We start from the raw sequence: 20,060 nt of genomic DNA on the forward strand, positions 1-20,060 counted from the left end.
TCTAATTAAATTAATATATATGTTTCCTAAATAAACATATATTAATTTAATGTATATGTTTCCTAAATAAATATGTATACATTTAATATATATGTTTTCTAAATAAACATATTTATTAATTTAATACATCAGTTTTCTATACAAACATATTCATAATTCTATAATTTTAATTAAATTAATATATATGTTTCCTAAATAAACATATATTAATTTAATATATATGTTTCCTAAATAAAAATATGTAATAATTCAATATATACGTTTCCTAAATAAACATATATATTAATTTACTATATATGTTTTCTATATAAACATATGTATTAATGTAATATATGTTTCCTAAATAAACATACATATTAATGTAATATATATTTCCTAAATAAACATATGTATTAATTTAATACATATGTTTCCTAAATAAACATATGTAATAATTTAATATATAAGTTTCCTAAATAAAGATATTTATTAATTGAATATATATGTTTCCTAATTAAACATATATATTATCTTAATATATATATGTTTTCTATACAAACATATGTATTAATGTAATATATGTTTCCTAAATAAACATATTTATTAATTAAATATATATGTTTTCTATATAAACATATGTATTAATTTAACATATATGTTTCCTAAATAAACATATGTATTATTTTAATATATATGTTTCCTAAATAAACATATGTAATAGTTTAATATATATATATCTCCTAAATAAACATATATATATACATTTAATATATATGTTTTCTATACAAACATATGTATTAATTAAGTTAAAGTTAAAGTACCCATGATTGTCACACACACTAGGTGTGGCGAAATTATTCTCTGCATTTGACCCATCACCCTTGATCACCCCCTGGGAGGTGAGGCGAGCAGTGAGCCGCAGCGGTGGCTGCGCCTGGGAATCATTTTTGGTGATCTAACCCCCAATTCCAAACCTTGAGGCTGAGTGTCAAGCAGGGAGGTAATGGGTCCCATTTTTATAGTCTTTGGTATGACTCGGCCGGGGTTTGAACTCACGACTTACCGATTTCAGGGCGGACACTCTAACCACTAGGCCACTGAGTATTTATGTAATATATGTTTCCTAAATAAACATATTTATTAATTTAATATATATGTTTTCTATATAAACATATGTATTAATTTAATATATATGTTTCCTAAATAAAAATGTGTAATAATTTCATGTATATGTTTCCTAAATAAACATATATATATATATATATATATATATATATACATATATATACATATATATATATATATATATATATATATATATATATATATATATATATATATATATATATATATATATATATATATATATATGAATTTAATATATATGTTTTCTATACAAACATATGTATTAATGTAATATATGTTTCCTAAATAAACATATTTATTAATTTAATGTATATGTTTTCTATATAAACATATGTATTAATTTAATATATATGTTTCCTAAATAAAGATATGTAATAATTTAATATGTATGTTTCCTAAATAAACATAAGTAATAATTTAATATATAGTAATAATTGATATATATGTTTCTTAAATAAACATTCATTAATTTGATGTATATGTTTCCTAAATAAACATTTATATTAATTTAATTAGAATTAAATATAGAATTAATTGTATTAGAATTTATTGATTTCAGCACTACATAATTGTCCATCCATCCATCCATCCATTTCTACCGCTTATTCCCTTCGGGGTCGCGGGGGGCGCTGGAGCCTATCTCAGCTACAATCAGGCGGAAGGCGGGGTACACCCTGGACAAGTAGCCACCTCACCGCAGGCCCAACACAGATAGACAGACAACATTCACACTCACATATACACACTAGGGACCATTTAGTGTTGCCAATCAACATATCTCTAGTGCATAATTGTATATACATTTATTTTTTAGTCCCTTCTTTTGCAGGATATTTGATTAATATTTCTTTTTGTAATCAGCCTGACCCAAGCCTTGATTATAACCTTTTTGATTAACAAATGCTTTTATATCATTTGACAAGGTTATAAATTGACAGTTTCCTAAATAAACTGTCAATTAAATGTAAGTGCAAAGGAAAACACATCATCAAGACTTCAGTCATATATTTTGCGCTAAAGAAACTTCTATGACATTATCTCCAGACTTCTGCTGTTTGTTTAATGTAGTCATTACTGCCACAAGTGGTGGACAAGTGTATTACACACGGACCACAGCTGAGAAATAGATATTTTCTGGGCCGCCCTCTCGAAAACAATAGGCCCCAGCCCTATGGTTAAAACACTGTCTTAGAGGACGAATATTAGCACATTTTTTTTGTTATAGGCAGGTTGACTTGGGACGTAACTCCTGTAAATAACGAGGAACTACTGTAGTCTCCTACTGTACTTTGAGGCTGTCATGAAATGAAATCAATTGATACTAACTAATTTACAATCTTACCTTGTTGTTGTTTTCTGGATTTTCTCTCTCTTTCCACCAAAAACATTATTAGTTTATGATCTACAAAAGCCAAAAGCAGTGTAGTTGTCACTTTGTGTAAATGGTAAATAAAAAGAGAATACAATGATTTGCAAATCCTTTTCAACTTATGTTCAATAGAATAGACTGCAAAGACAAGATATTTAACGTTCACGCTGAGAAACGTCATTTTTTTGCAAGTCAAAATAAAAGTAAAATTTAACGGCAGGCTAATGTCGCTTTTTGATGCTGAGGGATCGAAGGTCACGGGCATTCAATGTTGGCTTTCAGCCTTGCCGCTTGCATGCAGTGATTCCTCCAAATTATCTGAACCCATCCATCCATCCATTTTCTACCGCTTGTACCTTTTTTGGGGTTGCAGGGGGGTGCTGGAGCCTAACTCAGCGGCATTCGGGCGGTAGGCGGGGTACACCTTTTGATGATATCACGGAGCGTAGATGGTGAAAACCCTAAATTCCTTGCAATAACTCATTGAGAAATGTTGTCCTTAAACAATTTGCTCAGGCATTTGTTGACAAAGTTGTAACCCTCGCTCCGTCCTTGTTTGTGAATGGCTGAGCATTTCATGGAAGCTGCTTTTATACCCAATCATGGAACCCACCTGTTCCCAATTAGCCTGTTCACCTGTGGGACGTTCCAAATATGTCTTTGATGAGCATTCCTCAACTTTTTTGCCACTTGTGCCAGCTTTTTTGAAACATGTTGCAGGCATCAAATTCCAAATGAGCTAATATTTGCAAACAATTTTAAAAAATTCCAGTTCGAACATGAAAGATCTTGTCTTTGCAGTCTATTCAACTGAATATAAGTTGAAAAGGATTTGCAAATCATTTTATTTGTATTTAAAATGTACACAACGTGACAACTTCACTGCTTTTGGGGTTTGTAATATTAAGTTGAGCTCAGTGTGGACAGACATTTAGTTTACTCAGTAAACTGTTTACTTAAAATAAGACCAAAATAAGACATGGTTATGGTTATAATGTGAATTATTTCCAACATGCATACTATTATAATACGATACATCGCATCTTTCTCATTACAACATGCCCGAAAAGGAGTAGAAAGAAGCACAACTCATTTAATTCTACCCCTTTTCTTGTCTTTGCAATTTCCAACACATTGCCTGTACTCAATCTGTGAGACAACAGTGAATAAATAAATAAATGAGTACATGAGTAAATAAATAATTATTACATATGTAATAATAAATATTTAATAAATTATGGTAGGTTTTGATTCACATCATGAGATGAATGACATCATCTTATGTTCCAATAAGGTTCAGGGTGTTTACATGAACATGAAAAAGGAACACAACGTACCTGTACAAGCAAGACACCGATACAGAAAAAAACATTATTTTCACTTTACCAGTAAAATACATGACATTAAACTGTAGAGTAATAATTACATCATTGCTTTGGAAGGCCATGATGAAAGAAAAAAAAGCACAGCCTCTTTATAAGTCATACAGACCTGCACAGACTGGAAAATAGGCTGCATTTTCCCTTAAAGGACAACAGAGGGTGCTATAACACAATCTAGTGCAATTCATAATAATGCAGTATGTGGGAGCAAAATAACAAAAAGAGAAGGATTTTGACAAAATTAATTAGACCTATTTATGTTACTATTAAAAAAGATACGTTTTTTTTCAGGTGCAAACAATTAAAAATAATTGTCTTGACAGTGATTATGATTCCCACCAGAGTCTGTACTATGAGTACATATTACCAGGGGTCCCCAGGGGGCCGGCTATCTGTGTGTGTTCATATATACATATATATGTATAAAAATAATAATAATAATAAAAATATATATATTTATATATATATATATATATATATATATATATATATATATATATATATATATATATATATATATATATATATATATATATATATATATATATATATATATATATATATATACACACTGTATTTATATATATGTATATATATATATATATATATATATATATATATATATATATATATATATATATATATATATATATATATATATATATATATATATATATATATATATGCACACTGTATGTATATATATATATATATATATATATATATATATATATATATATATATATATATATATAGATACTGTTTATATATTTATTTATTTATTTTTGTAAAAAAAAAAAAAGATGTCCTCTTGTTCCTACAATTTTCCCCCTCTGTCTTCTTTTTTGTTTGTTTGTTTGTTTGTTTGTTTGTTTGTTTTCTTACTGCTCCTTTCCAGCTGGGCCAAACGCTAACTACATCCAAACATTTAATCAAGTCAAATACAAATAGTTAACAAGAGACATATCCCACACAGCTTAAATTTTAAAAAAATATATACACTACCGTTCAAAAGTTTGGGGTCACATTGAAATGTCCTTATTTTTTAAGGAAAAGCACTGTACTTTTCAATGAAGATAACTTTAAACTAGTCTTAACTTTAAAGAAATACACTCTATACATTGCTAATGTGGTAAATGACTATTCTAGCTGCAAATGTCTGGTTTTTGGTGCGATATCTACATAGGTGTATAGAGGCCCATTTCCAGCAACTATCACTCCAGTGTTCTAATGGTACAATGTGTTTGCTCATTGGCTCAGAAGGCTAATTGATGATTAGAAAACCCTTGTGCAATCATGTTCACACATCTGAAAACAGTTTAGCTCGTTACAGAAGCTACAAAACTGACCTTCCTTTCAGCAGATTGAGTTTCTGGAGCATCACATTTGTGGGGTCAATTAAACGCTCAAAATGGCCAGAAAAAGAGAACTTTCATCTGAAACTCGACAGTCTATTCTTGTTCTTAGAAATGAAGGCCATTCCACAAAATTGTTTGGGTGACCCCAAACTTTTGAACGGTAGTGTACATATTTATTTTAGTTTTTGGACGTCCTGCAGGCCGGATTGTGAACCCTGGTGGGCCAGACCCGGATTACACGTTTAGGTGCAGGAATTAATGTGATATTCTTTCAAATATACATTTTTCCAAGGTGTGTAACAAAACGTCTTACTCTACCTCACCTGTCCAGTAGATGTCCTCAGTGACCGAGGCTCATGACTAAGCCCCGCCTTCTGTGGACCAAACAATACATTCCTTGTGCACAGACATTATCAAGCTGCTACTGTATTGTTGTAGTCAAGCACGTCCTGTAGTTCTTGTACTCGCTCTTCATTCATGGCGGCCTCTCCCAGCTGATGAAAGGTGGGCTACGCCCGACACTTGTCGCTTGTCAATCAAAAGAAATATGTACTCAAGCAAAACCATTCGCCTATGGACCAATCCTCCCGAATAAGCTTGGTTTTGGACCGTGCGAGGTAATCGGACCCTGCAGGTGCATACAGACACAGAATGAAATAATGCAACCTCCTTACATTCCAAACAGAGATAGTCTTCCTCCCGGGCCTCTTTACTCCCTTAGCACCACCCTCCCTGTGACACTATCATGTTCCTCTCCACTAGTTCTCACTTTAAATTGATCAAAAAAGCATCATTGTCCATAAACAACAAATCCTCCAAGCTGCTGTGACAGCACCATTATTTTTTTTTTTAGTATGATCCTGGTTGAAGGACTTGGCTGAGTGGACACCTGAGTCTTGCACAACCAAGAACAATGCAGTTGAATTACACAACCCAAAAAGCAGTGAAGTTGTCACGTTGTGTAAATGGTAAATAAAAAGAGAATACAATGATTTGCAAATCCTTTTCAACTTCTATTCAATTGAATAGACTGCAAAGACGGCCCTGCGATGAGGTGGCAACTTGTCCAGGGTGTACCCCGCCTTCCGCCCGATTGTAGCTGAGATAGGCTCCAGCGCCCCCTGCGACCCCGAAGGGAATAAGCGGTAGAAAATGGATGGATGGAAGACTGCAAAGACAAGATATTTCATGTTCCAACTTTATTAGCTCATTTGGAATTTGATGCCTGCAACATGTTTCAAAAAAGCTGGCACAAGTGGCAAAAAGGACTGAGAGAGTTGAGGAATGCTCATCAAACACTTATTTGGAACATCCCACAGGTGAACAGGCTAATTAGGAACAGGTGAGCGCCATGATTGGGTATAAAAGCAGATTCTATTAAATGTTCAGTCATTCACAAACAAGGACGGGGCGAGGGTCACCACTTTGTCAACAAATGCCTGAGCCAATTGTTTAAGAACAACATTTCTCAACCAGCTATTGCAAGGAATTTAGGGATTTCACCATCTACGTTCCGTAATATCATCAAAGGGTTCAGAGAATCTGGAGAAATCACTGCACGTAAGCAGCTAAGCCTGTGACCTTTGATCCCTCAGGCTGTACTGCATCAACAAACGACATCAGTGTGTAAAGGATATCACCACATGGGCTCAGGAACACTTCAGAAAACCACTGTTAGTAACTACAGTTGGTCGCTACATCTGTAAGTGCAAGTTAAAACTCTCCTATGCAAGGCGAAAACCGTTTATCAACAACACCCAGAAATGCCGTTGGCTTTGCTGGGCCTGAGCTCATCTAAGATGGACTGATACAAAGTGGAAAAGTGTTCTGTGGTCTGACGAGTCCACATTTCAAACTATTTTTGGAAACTGTGGACGTCGTGTCCTCTGGACTAAAAAGGAAAAGAACCATCCGGACTGTTCTAGGCGCAAAGTTGAAAAGCCAGCATATGTGATGATATGGGGGTGTTTTAGTGCCCAAGGCATGGGTAACTTACACATCTGTGAAGGCGCCATTAATGCTGAAAGTTACATACAAGTTTTGGAGCAACATATGTTGACATCCAAGCAACGTTATCATGGACGCCCCTGCTTATTTCAGCAAGACAATGTCAAGCCAGGTGTTACAACAGCGTGGCTTCATAGTAAAAGAGTGCGGGTACTAGACTGGCCTGCCTGTAGTCCAGACCTGTCTCCCATCGAAAATATGTGGTGCAATATGAAGGCTAAAATATCATAAGGGAGACTGTTGAACAACTTAAGCTGTACATCAAGCAAGAATGGGTAAGAATTCCACTTAAAAAATGTGTCTCCTCAGTTCCCAAACCTTTACTGAGTGTTGTTAAAAGGAAAGGCCATGTAACACAGTGGTAAAAATGCCCCTGTGACAACTTTTTTGCAATGTGTTGTTGCCATTAAATTCTAAGTTCATGATTATTTGCAAAAAACTAATACGTTTCTCAGTGTGAACATGAAATATCTTGTCTTTGCAGTCCATTCAATTGAATATAAGTTGAAAAGGATTTGCAAATCACTATTTTTATTTACCATTTACACAACGTGACAACTTCACTAGTTTGTGGTTTTGTAGAACTAATCCTATGCGGTGATATATTCGGGAGGGATGCATATACAGTCTAAGTGTTCAGGTTGATACAAGTTGTAGCGTGCAGTGAAAAGGTGCTTTGTGCATATAGACACAGTTCAAACACTTGCAAACAAGGCAAACTGGTTTCCCCTTTGTTGCATGTCAGAACATTGCCTCACTTCGGCGAGGCTCTGACAGCAAGGGCTCAAGGCAGGAAGTTTATAGGAGGAGGCAAAGACTTAAAGCCAGTTTAGCAAACTCGAAGCCTTTTCAGGTATTGTCAGTTTGTACTGCAGCTCAAGACACATTAATTGGTGGTTGCCTCAAGCCAGGGGCCCAGATCTTGTCCGCCTGGAAATACCGTGTGTCATTAAAGTATTTGAATGAGTTTGTTGGTTCAGTTTTCACTGAATTCTAATCCACGGGTCTTCAGTGGCCAAGGACCTGAACTGAAGGCGACGGAACGCGGTGTCTAAAGTGTGGCCCGTCACTCAAGTTTTGTCACAACATCAAAACAAAAATCAGTACAAATGTTTGGCTCTTGGCATTGATTGATTGATTGAGACTTTTATTAGTAGGTTGCACAGTGAAGTACATATTCCGTACAATTGACCACTAAATGGTAACACCCGAATAAGTTTTTCAACTTGTTTAAGTCGGGGTCCACTTAAATTGATTCATGATACAGATATATACTATCATCATAATACAGTCATCACATAAGATAATCACATTGAATTATTTACATTATTTACAATCAGGGGTGTGGAGGGGGGGAGGAGGATATGGACATCAAGTAGTGGACATAGAGAGAGAGAGAGAGAGAGAGAGAGAGAGAGAGAGAGAGAGAGAGAGAGAGAGAGAGAGAGAGAGAGAGAGAGAGAGAGAGAGAGAGAGAGAGAGAGAGAGATCAGAAGGCATAAGAAAAATAAAAAGTATCTGCATTTGATTGTTTACATTTGATTATTAGCAATCCGGGGAGGGTGTTAGTTTAGGGTTGTAGCTGCCTGGAGGTGAACTTTTATTGCGGTTTTGAAGGAGGATAGAGATGCCCTTTCTTTTATACCTGTTGGGAGCGCATTCCACATTGATGTGGCATAGAAAGAGAATGAGTTAAGACCTTTGTTAGTTCGGAATCTGGGTTTAACGTGGTTAGTGGAGCACCCCCTGGTGTTGTGGTTATGGCGGTCATTTACGTTAAGGAAGTAGTTTGACATGTACTTCGGTATCAGGGAGGTGTAGCGGATTTTATAGACTAGGCTCAGTGCAAGTTGTTTAACTCTGTCCTCTACCTTGAGCCAGCCCACTTTGGAGAAGTGGGTAGGAGTTAGGTGGGATCTGGGGTGGAGGTCTAGCAGTAACCTGACTAGCTTGTTCTGAGATGTTTGGAGTTTAGATTTGAGGGTTTTGGAGGTGCTAGGGTACCAGGAGGTGCATGCATAATCTTTCTTCCCCAGTCTGTGCCCCCTCCCCCATAGGAGCCCAGTCTGAGATCGACTTTTTTTTTTCATCATCCTTCCCCAGCGTCTACCCTTTTCCCCACCTTTTACGGGGCGGCGTAAGTGGCGAGCCATCAACGTTCCTGTTCTGTCTTCCTGTACAACGTTTGTCTTATCCATACTTGCCAACCTTGAGACCTCCATATTCGGGAGATTGGGGGGCGGGGTTAAGGGGGGAGGGGGGGTATATTTATAGCTGGAATTCACTGAAATTCAAGTATTTCTTATAAAATAAAATAAATACTTGACTTTCAGTGAATTCTAGCTATATATATATATGTATATACAGTATGTATTTTATTATATATATATATATATATATATATATATATATATATATATATATATATATATATATATATATATATATATATATATATATATATATATAAATACATATAAATAAAATAAATACTTTAATTTCAGTGTTCATTTATTTACACATATACACACACATAACTCTCCTCTATTTATTGTTGTATTTGAAAGTGCAATGCTTTGCAGCCAGTAGCACAGCCTTTGAAGAAGCATAGGTATGGGCAGTGTAATACTCTGGGTTGGAGTCAATAACCAGGCGAGGTGATGAAGTTACGTCTCTTCATACTTCAGAACCGACTCCCACACTTGCCCATGACAAATTTGTGCTTTTTTTTAAATATGTGATATTTGGATTTACACTATATGAAAAAAAAAGGAAAATGAATTTTACCTTAGCAACCTCATTATACTGTTGGCTAAGTTTTATATTCATAAATGTAAGTTCTCAAAACCAGATCTGTTTTTTGTGCTTTTAAAAAAGATTTAGAACTCTACATTAAGACACTCTCTAGCTCTAACAACCAAAAAGCTGTGAAAACGATGATGCTGTGCTCCAAATTTGTATTATTTACGGAACTTGTGTGAGCCTATGACTTTACATTTTGTTACATACAGTATATATATATATATATATATATATATATATATATATATATATATATATATATATATATATATATATATATATATATATATATATATACTGTATGTAACAAAATGTAAAGTCATAGGCTCACACAAGTTCCGTAAATAATACAAATATATATATATATATATATATATATATATATATATATATATATATATATATATATATATATATATATATATATATATTTTGCATTCTTCTTTAGTTGCTTTATTGAGTTTACAAACCCCCTGGTGCTGTTTTATACTGTTTTTGTACTGTTTCTGTACTTGTTTTGATTTTATTTTTATTTGTTTGATTGTATGTAAATGTTAAATGTGATAAATAAAGGGTTTGAAAAAAAAAAAAAAAAAAGACTCCCCCACCTGCCATCAGGGTGCGCAATACAACGTAAACCGTTGGCCAACCAAAAAGTAACCACAGAACACTAGTGTTCTTAGGTTACTTTTTGTTTGGCCAAGCGGACGTGACGACAGGCTGTCCTCACTCAGGTCCGCACAGACCTGGAGGGGGCGTGCCTTAAGTCCAGCTGGAAATCGGGAGAAATTCGGGAGAATGGTTGTCCCTGGAGATTTTCGGGAGAGGCACTGAAATTCGGGAGTCTCCCGGAAAATTCGGGAGGGTTGGCAAGTATGGTCTCATCTTGAACGGGTTTGTAGTGAAAGTGAAATGTTGTTGTGCTTGCAAAGACAATAAAGAGCATAACATACCAAAAAAGCGCAAAATGTCATTTGAAAAAGTAGAAATTGAATACAAATATCTATAATGATTCACTTTGTAACCTACAACACAAACGTTACACAGTTGTGTCTTTAAATAAATAAGTAGGGCCTAATCTACTAAAATCCAAACACCACACGCTAAAATTGTGCGTACTAATAGTGGGCACAATTTCACGGTGATCTACTGACTGCGTGTGCAATTGATAACTGGTGCAGACAGCCATGAGGTTTTTGCCTATATTACGCAGCTTTTACCATGGAGACACTCATTCATTGCTCTATTCCGCCTACAAAAGCGCTATAAAACCATCCAAAAGTCTCCATCATAGCTTTAGATACACGCTGTAAGTATATATGTAATGTGGTAACGGGCACATTCATGTAATATTTACATATTCTGCCCTTTAACGACAGCAACGACTACTACTACTACTACTACTACTTATGACAGATTTCATGAGAGCCAACAAAAACTATTTTAAACCAGGACCATATATTTTTGAGCCTGAATATAAGGAGGATGAACTGCAAGTTTTAAAAACTACGTGCTAAACAGATTAAGCTTTAGTGACATGTTAGCGCGTGATCTAATAAGACTGTGTGGGAAATTGATAACTGGTGCCTTGAGGTTTTTGCGTATACTACGTGGCTTTTACAATGGAGACACTCATTTATTGCTCTTTTCCGCCTACAAAAGCCCGATAAAAACATCCAAAAGTCTCCTTCATAGTTTTAGATACACGCTGTAAGTATATATGTGATGTGGTAATGGGCATTCATGTCATATTTACATATTCTGCCCTTCAACAACAGCAACAACTACTACTACTACTACTACGACTCATGACAGACTTAATGAGAGCCAACAAAGACTATTTTAAACCAGGACAATATATTTTTGAGCCTGAATATAAGGAGGATGAACTGCGAGTTTTAAAAGTGACATGTTAGCGTGTGATCTACTAAGACTGCGTGTGGAATTGATAACTGGTGCAGACCGCCCTGAGGTTTTTGCGTATACTACATGGCTTTTACCATGGAGACACTCATTGATTGCTCTGTACCGCTTATAAAGCGTTATAAATAAAACATGCCCCAATTTTTTTTTTTTAATGGGGAACCAGTACTTTTCTTTTTGATTGATTAATACCGCGGTAATATACTAGTACCGGTATACCGTACAACCCTAATGTCTAGTGGCGTCAATACAAGTTGAATCATGATATAAGCCCTTTAAACGCTGTGCTGCACTATGAGGTGAAAGCCCGTAGCGTTTAGCTCATTTGCAAGTTCTGCTTGACTTAACTCTCAATCTGCAGGAACTTGTGCTAGCGTGTTCCCACCTAGCATGTGCAGGGCGGGACGACACAGGCGCCTTATTAGTGTCACCATACATTATTCATAGAAATAACGATATCCCCATAATAGACGTCTCTCCCTATCTGCAACCAGACACCATCTTGACGGAGTTTAAAACGTTGAGAGGTCCACAAGCCAAGGTCATCAATACATGAAGTGCTTTCTGACTATCTACATTCACCTTTGCACGATAAATGGCAGAGAGTCAGTCTTATCTGGGCAGCACAGCTGTGCTCCGGTTATCCATGACCACCCCGGGTAACTTGATCATTGGCCTGAACATCTATCATGTTCTACCAGCTGAATGCTCTGGTGTCAGTCCACCAGGCCAAGACTCTTTGTCACCTCCTGTCTTCATCCTTCCTTAAAGATACCCGCCCTGGCACCGAGGACACGGGCAGCACCTGCGCAGAAGAAGCAATTGTGTTGTTCAACAAACGAAGACAAAAACTCTGGGAGAATGTTAAGAAAAATGAGCTCTGGTGAAAGAAGGAGGGGGAGTGAGGGGGTTAAATCAGAATTGTACTCAACAGAACAGCGACAATGCAAAAATATCCATTTCAAAAATCTTGTCTGTGCGAGTGAAACAGAGACCAGTCAACTTCAAGAATTGTGCTGGCGATCTGGGAGATGGCCTGTGCTTTTAGCTCAGTAGTTTGCGTGTCACACACCAGCGACCTGGGTTCGCGCCCCGCTTGGAGCAGTAGGTAAAAACACTGCAGCCAAGAGAGAGCGTACACAATTGCTGAGCTGTGATTGACAGCTATGAACAGCAATCGTTGCATACCCCCCGCCAAAATCAAGGGCCTCAGATTGGCTGGGAACCCCTAGGGCTTCAGCCTGTGCATTAAAGTAGCAGTATAATGAAAACTCAAGTGTCCTCTATATTGAAGCTATTATCATATAAATCTGATTTATGACAACAAAAGACTTATAAAGTTTGCAGATAAATTGATATGATCAAAGTAGTGTCAATCTCACGGAGATTCCTGAGCCAAATTTGAGAGATAATGAGTAAGCCAGTCATGTGACGTAGAGGAGGCACCAGAGATCCCTTCCCCATCAACAACAATGCTAATCAAGTAGACTTTGTGAAAGCCAACAACGAATACTTTGGGAAAATTATGATCCCGAACTTTATATTTTTGATCACGTACACAAAGAGGATGAATCAGAATCAGAATCAGAAGAGTTTTTATTGCCATTGTTTTGAGAACGGGTTCACAAACTAGGAATTTTACTTGGCGCAATCGTGCAACATAAAACACATAACAGAATAGAATAACTTGAGCTGTAACTGAGCTATCAGATCTTGTTATTGTTCATGTGCCTGATGGCCTAGGGGAAAAAACTGTTCAGGTGGCGGGAGGTGTGGGTCTGGATGGACCGTAGTCTTCTGCCTGAGCAATACGTTTTAGAAGATGCAGCTTTTTTGTGACTCTATAGCATTAACAGCATTGCTAGGTGCTAAACATACAAACTAACAACAATAAACCATAATAAAACAAACACTTACTGTAATATTTCCATTCTGGCTGTGATGCCGACCGGTGGGACACTCACATAATTCCGTTTGGATGGAGATTCAATTGCAGTCCTCACAAAGGGTTAAAAAGGAAAAAAGAAAGTTGCCTCAGCTAGTGTCTTTTTTGGCCATCTCGAGGATGTCAAAGTCAACCAGTCTGTCGGTCCATGGCCACATTTGTCTACACTGTAGAAAAAAATCCTATTTTTATGGTTAATTTACTCTAAATTTCTACTGTAATTTTTCTATTTTTTTAAATAGTTTATAAAACTGTAGAATTGAATACATTATCTGTAAATAAACAATCTGCCTGTTATTTTAAGTAATATGCCAGTAATGACAAACTATGTATATATTTTTTTTTTTACAGAAGAACACCAAATTAATTATACATAGCATTTTCTGTTTTCTTAAATTACTTTCAAATTCATGTAATATTACGATATTTTTTCGTAAAACGTTTCATGAAAATGTCTGTAATTATAATGTTTGGTTTACAATGTTTTACTTTCATTTTATGGTTTTCGTTTGGCAGCCGTAGCTGGAGTAGATGACCGTTTTTTTTACAGATTTTTTTTTTACAGTGTACCAGCAGGTGAGAGAAGAAATAATTATTATGTAGAATGTACTTTTCGCAAGTTTGAGACAAAGCAGAAGCAGCCGCCATCTTATAGTGTGTCAACGATAGCAGCGTAAGTTAGCATTAGCTCACTGCTATCAATGTGCCGCTAAAATAGTCCGTCTGGGTTAGCGCTTATAATAACAACATCATTCATATTTGGTTAATTTTCAGGTCACGACATGTTTTCTGGATGTTTTTAGAGAGTATAATGAGAGGACCCTCCATCTGTTGATTCAGTTGTTAGCTATTGATTTACCATTTACAATGCATTATAAAAAAGCCAAGCATGTGTTCATGTCTTGCATAAAGATTGTGAATGATAAACAGCACATCTCGTTCCAATTTGTGCATATTTCCAGTATGACTGACCTAATAATATGATCAGAGTGCAGAAGCGTTACTCAAGTGATGTAGAATCTACGAAAGTTGACGAGCAGATATTTGGCATTTGTTGATGTTTAGACGGTATTTTCATATACTTTACGGTTTGTAAACACAATGAAACGCAATTAAGCATATTAAGTCAACTTGTTTTTCCATGAAACTGCTACTTTAAGGCGGCCCTGACTGTGAGCACTCCTTTGAATCACTGAGGCACTAGTATGTTAATTCTCCATCTGCAATATTTTCTGATGGGAACTGTTTGGAAAAGCACAGGCACACTACACCTAAAAAAAAACAACTTTGAGGAAGATTGGAAATATATTTAGAATTTCAAGTGTACAAGGTGGATACTGGATTCTGTGACAAAGAGACCAAGTCGAGGGTCGCATGTAAGAAAGATATGTTTTCTATGACAAAATCATTGCTGACAAAGGTAGTCTGTCCTTGAAAAAGAGAATAACGAAGATGGAGGTTTGGAGTATGTTGCTGTACGGTGCAGAAGCATGGACACTTGGCAAAGAAGAGATCAGACGACTGTAAAGCTGCGAGATGTTGAGGAAGGTCATGAACATCCGGTGGTTGGACAAGATAAGCGATGAAGAAGTGCTACGGCAGGTCGGAGAAGAAAGGGCTATCGTGTACATCGTCCACAGAAGGCGGATATCCTGGATCTACGTCACAGAGATCTGCTAGTGGTCACGAATGAAGGTAGAGTGGAGGTCGCAAGGCCTCCGGGGACAAGAATTAAGATTAAGTTTAAAGTACCAATGATTGTCAGATCTGGGATGCGAGATAGGGTAAAGGACGGCAGCTTTTACGAACGTGTCAAGAGGCGAGCAGTGAAACAGATGCTTTAAGGAATGGAGATTTCAAGTGTTCAGGGTCAACCGATGTCTGCCAAAATGACAGAATGAAAATATCCTTATCCTTGAGAAAAGTTGCCTGCAGTTTTCTTTTCATGGGCGAAGTTGTCCAGTTCTACGACCGCCCACTGATGGATCATTGAAAATGGATGAACTAATTCTGATAACATATAATACCAGTCTTGCATGAGACTAAAAGCAGCTCACTGCATAGATCAAAGACTTTTAAGATGAGTTACCAGTGTTTTGTTTGTCACATAACACAATGGTGTGCTGGGGTTAAAAAAAGGGTGGCTCTTGCACACTTCGATCAATCAATTAATCAATCAATCAAAGTTTATTTATATAGCCCTTAATCACAATTGTCTGAAAGGGCTGCACAAGCCACAACGACATCCTCGGCTCAGATCCCACATCAGGGCAAGAAAAAACTCAACCCAATGGACACAATAAGAAACCTAGGACTCCACCCTGGGCGACCTGTGCAATGGACGTCGAGTGGATCTAGTTAATAATGTGAGAGTCCAGTCCATAGTGGAGCCAGCAGGGGATCATCTTGAATGGAGACAAGTCAGCAGCGCAGAGACGTCACCAACTGATGCACAGAGGAGTGGTCCACCCCGGTTCCCGACTTTGAACAGCTAATGCGTCATCTGTAGTCACCTGATAACCTCTCCACGTAGGAGAGACGGGCAGAGCAGAAAAGAAAAGAGACGACAGATCAACTGGTCAAAAAAAAGGGGTCTATTTAAAAGCTAGAGTATACAAATGAGTTTTAAGATGGGACTTAAATGTTTCTACTGAGGTAGCATCTCTAACTGTTACTGGTACAGCATTCCAGAGTACTGGAGCCTGAATAGAAAACGCTCTATAGCCCGCAGACTTTTTTGGGGCTCAGGGAATCACTAAGAAGCCGGGGTTCTTAGAACGCAGAATTCTGGTCGGGACATTTGCTGTTTGACTTTGTATGTAAATGATAAATTATACATGGGTTATACTTGTATAGCGCTTTTCTACCTTCAAGGTACTCAAAGCGCTTTGACAGTATTTCCACATTTACCCATTCACACACACATTCACACACTGATGGCGGGAGCTGCCATGCAAGGCGCTAACCAGCAGCCATCAGAGGCAAAGGGTGAAGTGTCTTGCCCAAGGACACAACGGACGTGACTAGGAAGGTAGAAGGCGGGAATTGAACCCCAGTAACCAGCAACACTCCGATTGCTGGCACAGCCACTCTACCAACTTCGCCATGCCGTCCCTTGTAGTAATGGTTAGTGTATTCCAAAGCGATGGCACTGTGATTGGTAGCCAGACTGTGAGGACGGGTGTAGACATTTTCTTTGCTTAGTCACCTGTGTAATATGATTTGAAACATCCTTATTTTGATTTTATCTCCGAAAAGAAGAGCAAAATACTGTGGACTGGGTTTTAAAATGTTTTAATGGCAAAGCTTGCACTTGTATCACACACATTTCTGTGAGGGCCTTTCCATATACGTTCATGTTTTGATGATGACAACATGCACCCAGAGATTCTGGAGAATAACTAGTGGCTGTAAGGTAAAATGTGCAGGTAATGTAAAAAGGAGGACTGCTGTTCTTTTTAATGGTATCTTCTGGAACTGGTGGTGGTGACTGAGGACTTAGTGATAGAACCGCCATAGCCGCCAGACATGCTGCCGTAGCCCCCAGACATGCTGCCGCTGCTGCTGTAGCCACCAGACATGCCGCTGCCGCCACCGAAGCCGAATCCACCACCAGAGCTGGAGCTGGACATTCCTGAAGCATAATATCAAATGTAAGGTGTGGTTACAAAATGAATATAACGGGAGACAGTAGAAAACTTACCACCGCCTGAAGTCTGCTGCACGTGGATGGTTGCGTTGGTGGGTCCAGCGGACAGTCTAAAATTGCACATTGTATATTCATTAATTGCAGAATAATTAAATATGAAATATCAAAAGATAGTATTGAATGCTGGCGCTACCTGAACTCCTCTCCTTCCAGCAGTTTCCTGTAGGTGGCGATTTCGATGTCTAGGGCCATCTTGACGTTCATCAGCTCCTGGTACTCACGCACCTGGCGGGCCATGTCCTGCTTTGCTCTCTGGAGAGCCTCTTCCAGATCTTTGATGCGCTGCCTGGCATCCTTCACTGCCAGCTCGCCACGCTCCTCAGCCTCAGCAATCTGGGCCTCAATGTTGGCCCTCTGTCGGAAGATGATTACACATTGTACTAAAAGCCCTTCTACTATCGTCTGTTTTGAGACGTTCATGAAATATCCCGTACCTGTGCTTTGATTGCCTCGATCTCATTCTGCAGACGGGCGATCATGCGGTTCAGCTCGGCGATCTCAGCCTTGGTTGTGCGGAGGTCATCACCGTACTGTCCAGCAGAGCTCTGCATTTCCTCGTACTATTGGGACGAAGAACACAACGTAGAATGTCAACAATGTCATCTAAAGAAAACACCAATTGCTGAGAAACGCTCTTACAGTACCTTCTGTTTGTACCAGGACTCTGCATCAGCCTTGCTGCGGTTGGCGATGTCCTCATACTGAGCGCGCACTTCAGCCACAATGGAATCCATGTCCAGGTTACGGCTGTTGTCCATCTCCACAACGACTGAGGTGTCCTTGATCTGGGACTGCAGCTCGCGAAGCTCCTACAGAACCACAGGTTGTTGCATAAGAGTCCAGTCTAGATGACAAGTAAGTGAAACATCGGTCTATTATGAAACAATCAGACATACAGCCTCATAGACGGCCCTGAGGAAGTTGATTTCGTCCTGAAGAGCATCGGCTTTGGCCTCCAGATCAACCTTGTTCATGTAGGCAGCGTCAACATCCTGCAGAGAAACGTTTTATGATTGTCTTATTCCAGAATAATATTTAAGCACTGATGTTGTGAATGTTTACCTTTTTCAAAAGCACAAACTCGTTCTCTGCACCTGCACGCTTGTTGATTTCATCTTCATACCTAAAAAACACGACATTGTAACACCAAGCAACCTCAGTTTTCTCACTACATAAAAATAAATACATACATTTTTTAAATATTTATTAAATACATTACTAAAATGTGGTAGCGTTTCATATTTATATGAATTATATTTACTGCCGTCAGCACTTACTTTCTCTTGAAGTCCTCCACCTGGATCTGCATGTTCTTCAGTTCTCCATCCAGCTTGACTTTCTCGTTGCCCAGCCCGTCGAGCTGCCGGCGCAGGTTGGCGATGTACGCCTCAAACATGGCGTCGATGTTAGAACGGGTGGTGGTCTGGTCCTGTAGGAGACTCCACTTGGTCTCCAGCATCTTGTTCTGCTGCTCCAGGAAACGGACCTGTGAAGACACAATAAATTGTTGAAAAAATCCAATTCATTTAAATACATTAAAATACAGTTAACAAAACATGTTGATTTTAAGCGCTTTGGGTTATTAATAATATAAAAGCTTTTAAATTGTATTGCTGGAATATCTGGGGAAAGGGGAGGTGGTTTGCTTTGTTGTAATCCATCAAACTTGAAAGGCCACACCTTTACAGGCATGTGTGGAACAGCCACACCCTATTTTCCCAACATGTTAAGTCTTGGAGACTTCCTGAGAAGACTTCTCCGGATTTTACAGGCTCAGTGGCATACCAAAAATAGTTTTGTGTGAATGTTATTTCAAGCTGCTTGGAGAGCATGTTGCCCCAAACGGATTACTGATCAGTCCCTTAATATCAAGAAAAGAGTGATGCTGGCAGCAAAACAATTAAGAAGATACAGAAAAGTGAAGGGAAACAACCTTGTCAATGAAGGAAGCAAAACGGTTGTTAAGTGTCTTGATCTGGTCCTTCTCCTGGGTGCGGACAGCCTGGATGGAGGGGTCTATCGACAAGTTCAGGGGGGCCAGCAGACTCGGGTTGACTGTGACAGCGGTGATTGGGAGAGCCGCGTAGAATCCTGCTCCACCACCACCCATCATTGAGCTGGAGCTCATGGACGAGCCGAAGCCAAAACCACCAGCGGAACCAGCACCAAAACCGGAACTAGCACCAAAACCAGAACCAGCACCAAAGCCAGCACCGGAACCAGCACCAAAACCACCAGCCGAGGAACCGAGTGTGTAGCTGCTCCTGAAGCCGATTTGGGGTCCTGCCAGGGATCTCCTGGAGCCGCTGCTGGAGCCCGAGACCGAGTAGGACTTCCTGGAAATCATGTTGGAGTTGGTCGGGCTGTGGTGGCTGAGCAGAGAGCAGGGGATGTACAGGCCTTCAAAGGAGAGTCAAGTCCCTCTGTGTCTGACTCAGAG

At 38.3% G+C, this 20,060-nt stretch overlaps 1 protein-coding gene across 1 annotated transcript; it reads right to left on the reverse strand.

Annotated features, from left to right (window-relative positions):
• Nucleotides 1-17,194: 17,194 nt before the first annotated feature.
• Nucleotides 17,195-20,060, reverse strand: LOC133635922 (keratin, type II cytoskeletal 8-like). Its single transcript, XM_062029424.1, has 9 exons — nt 19,554-20,060; nt 18,898-19,106; nt 18,683-18,743; nt 18,517-18,612; nt 18,265-18,429; nt 18,055-18,180; nt 17,754-17,974; nt 17,615-17,670; nt 17,195-17,545 (listed from the first exon to the last, which is right to left on the reverse strand). Exons 1-9 carry the CDS (start codon nt 19,965-19,967, stop codon nt 17,370-17,372), a joined length of 1,524 nt encoding a protein of 507 aa, XP_061885408.1. The 5' UTR covers nt 19,968-20,060; the 3' UTR covers nt 17,195-17,369.

The sequence above is a fragment of the Entelurus aequoreus genome, linkage group LG01 (assembly GCF_033978785.1).
Source record: "Entelurus aequoreus isolate RoL-2023_Sb linkage group LG01, RoL_Eaeq_v1.1, whole genome shotgun sequence".
NCBI lineage: Eukaryota > Metazoa > Chordata > Actinopteri > Syngnathiformes > Syngnathidae > Entelurus > Entelurus aequoreus.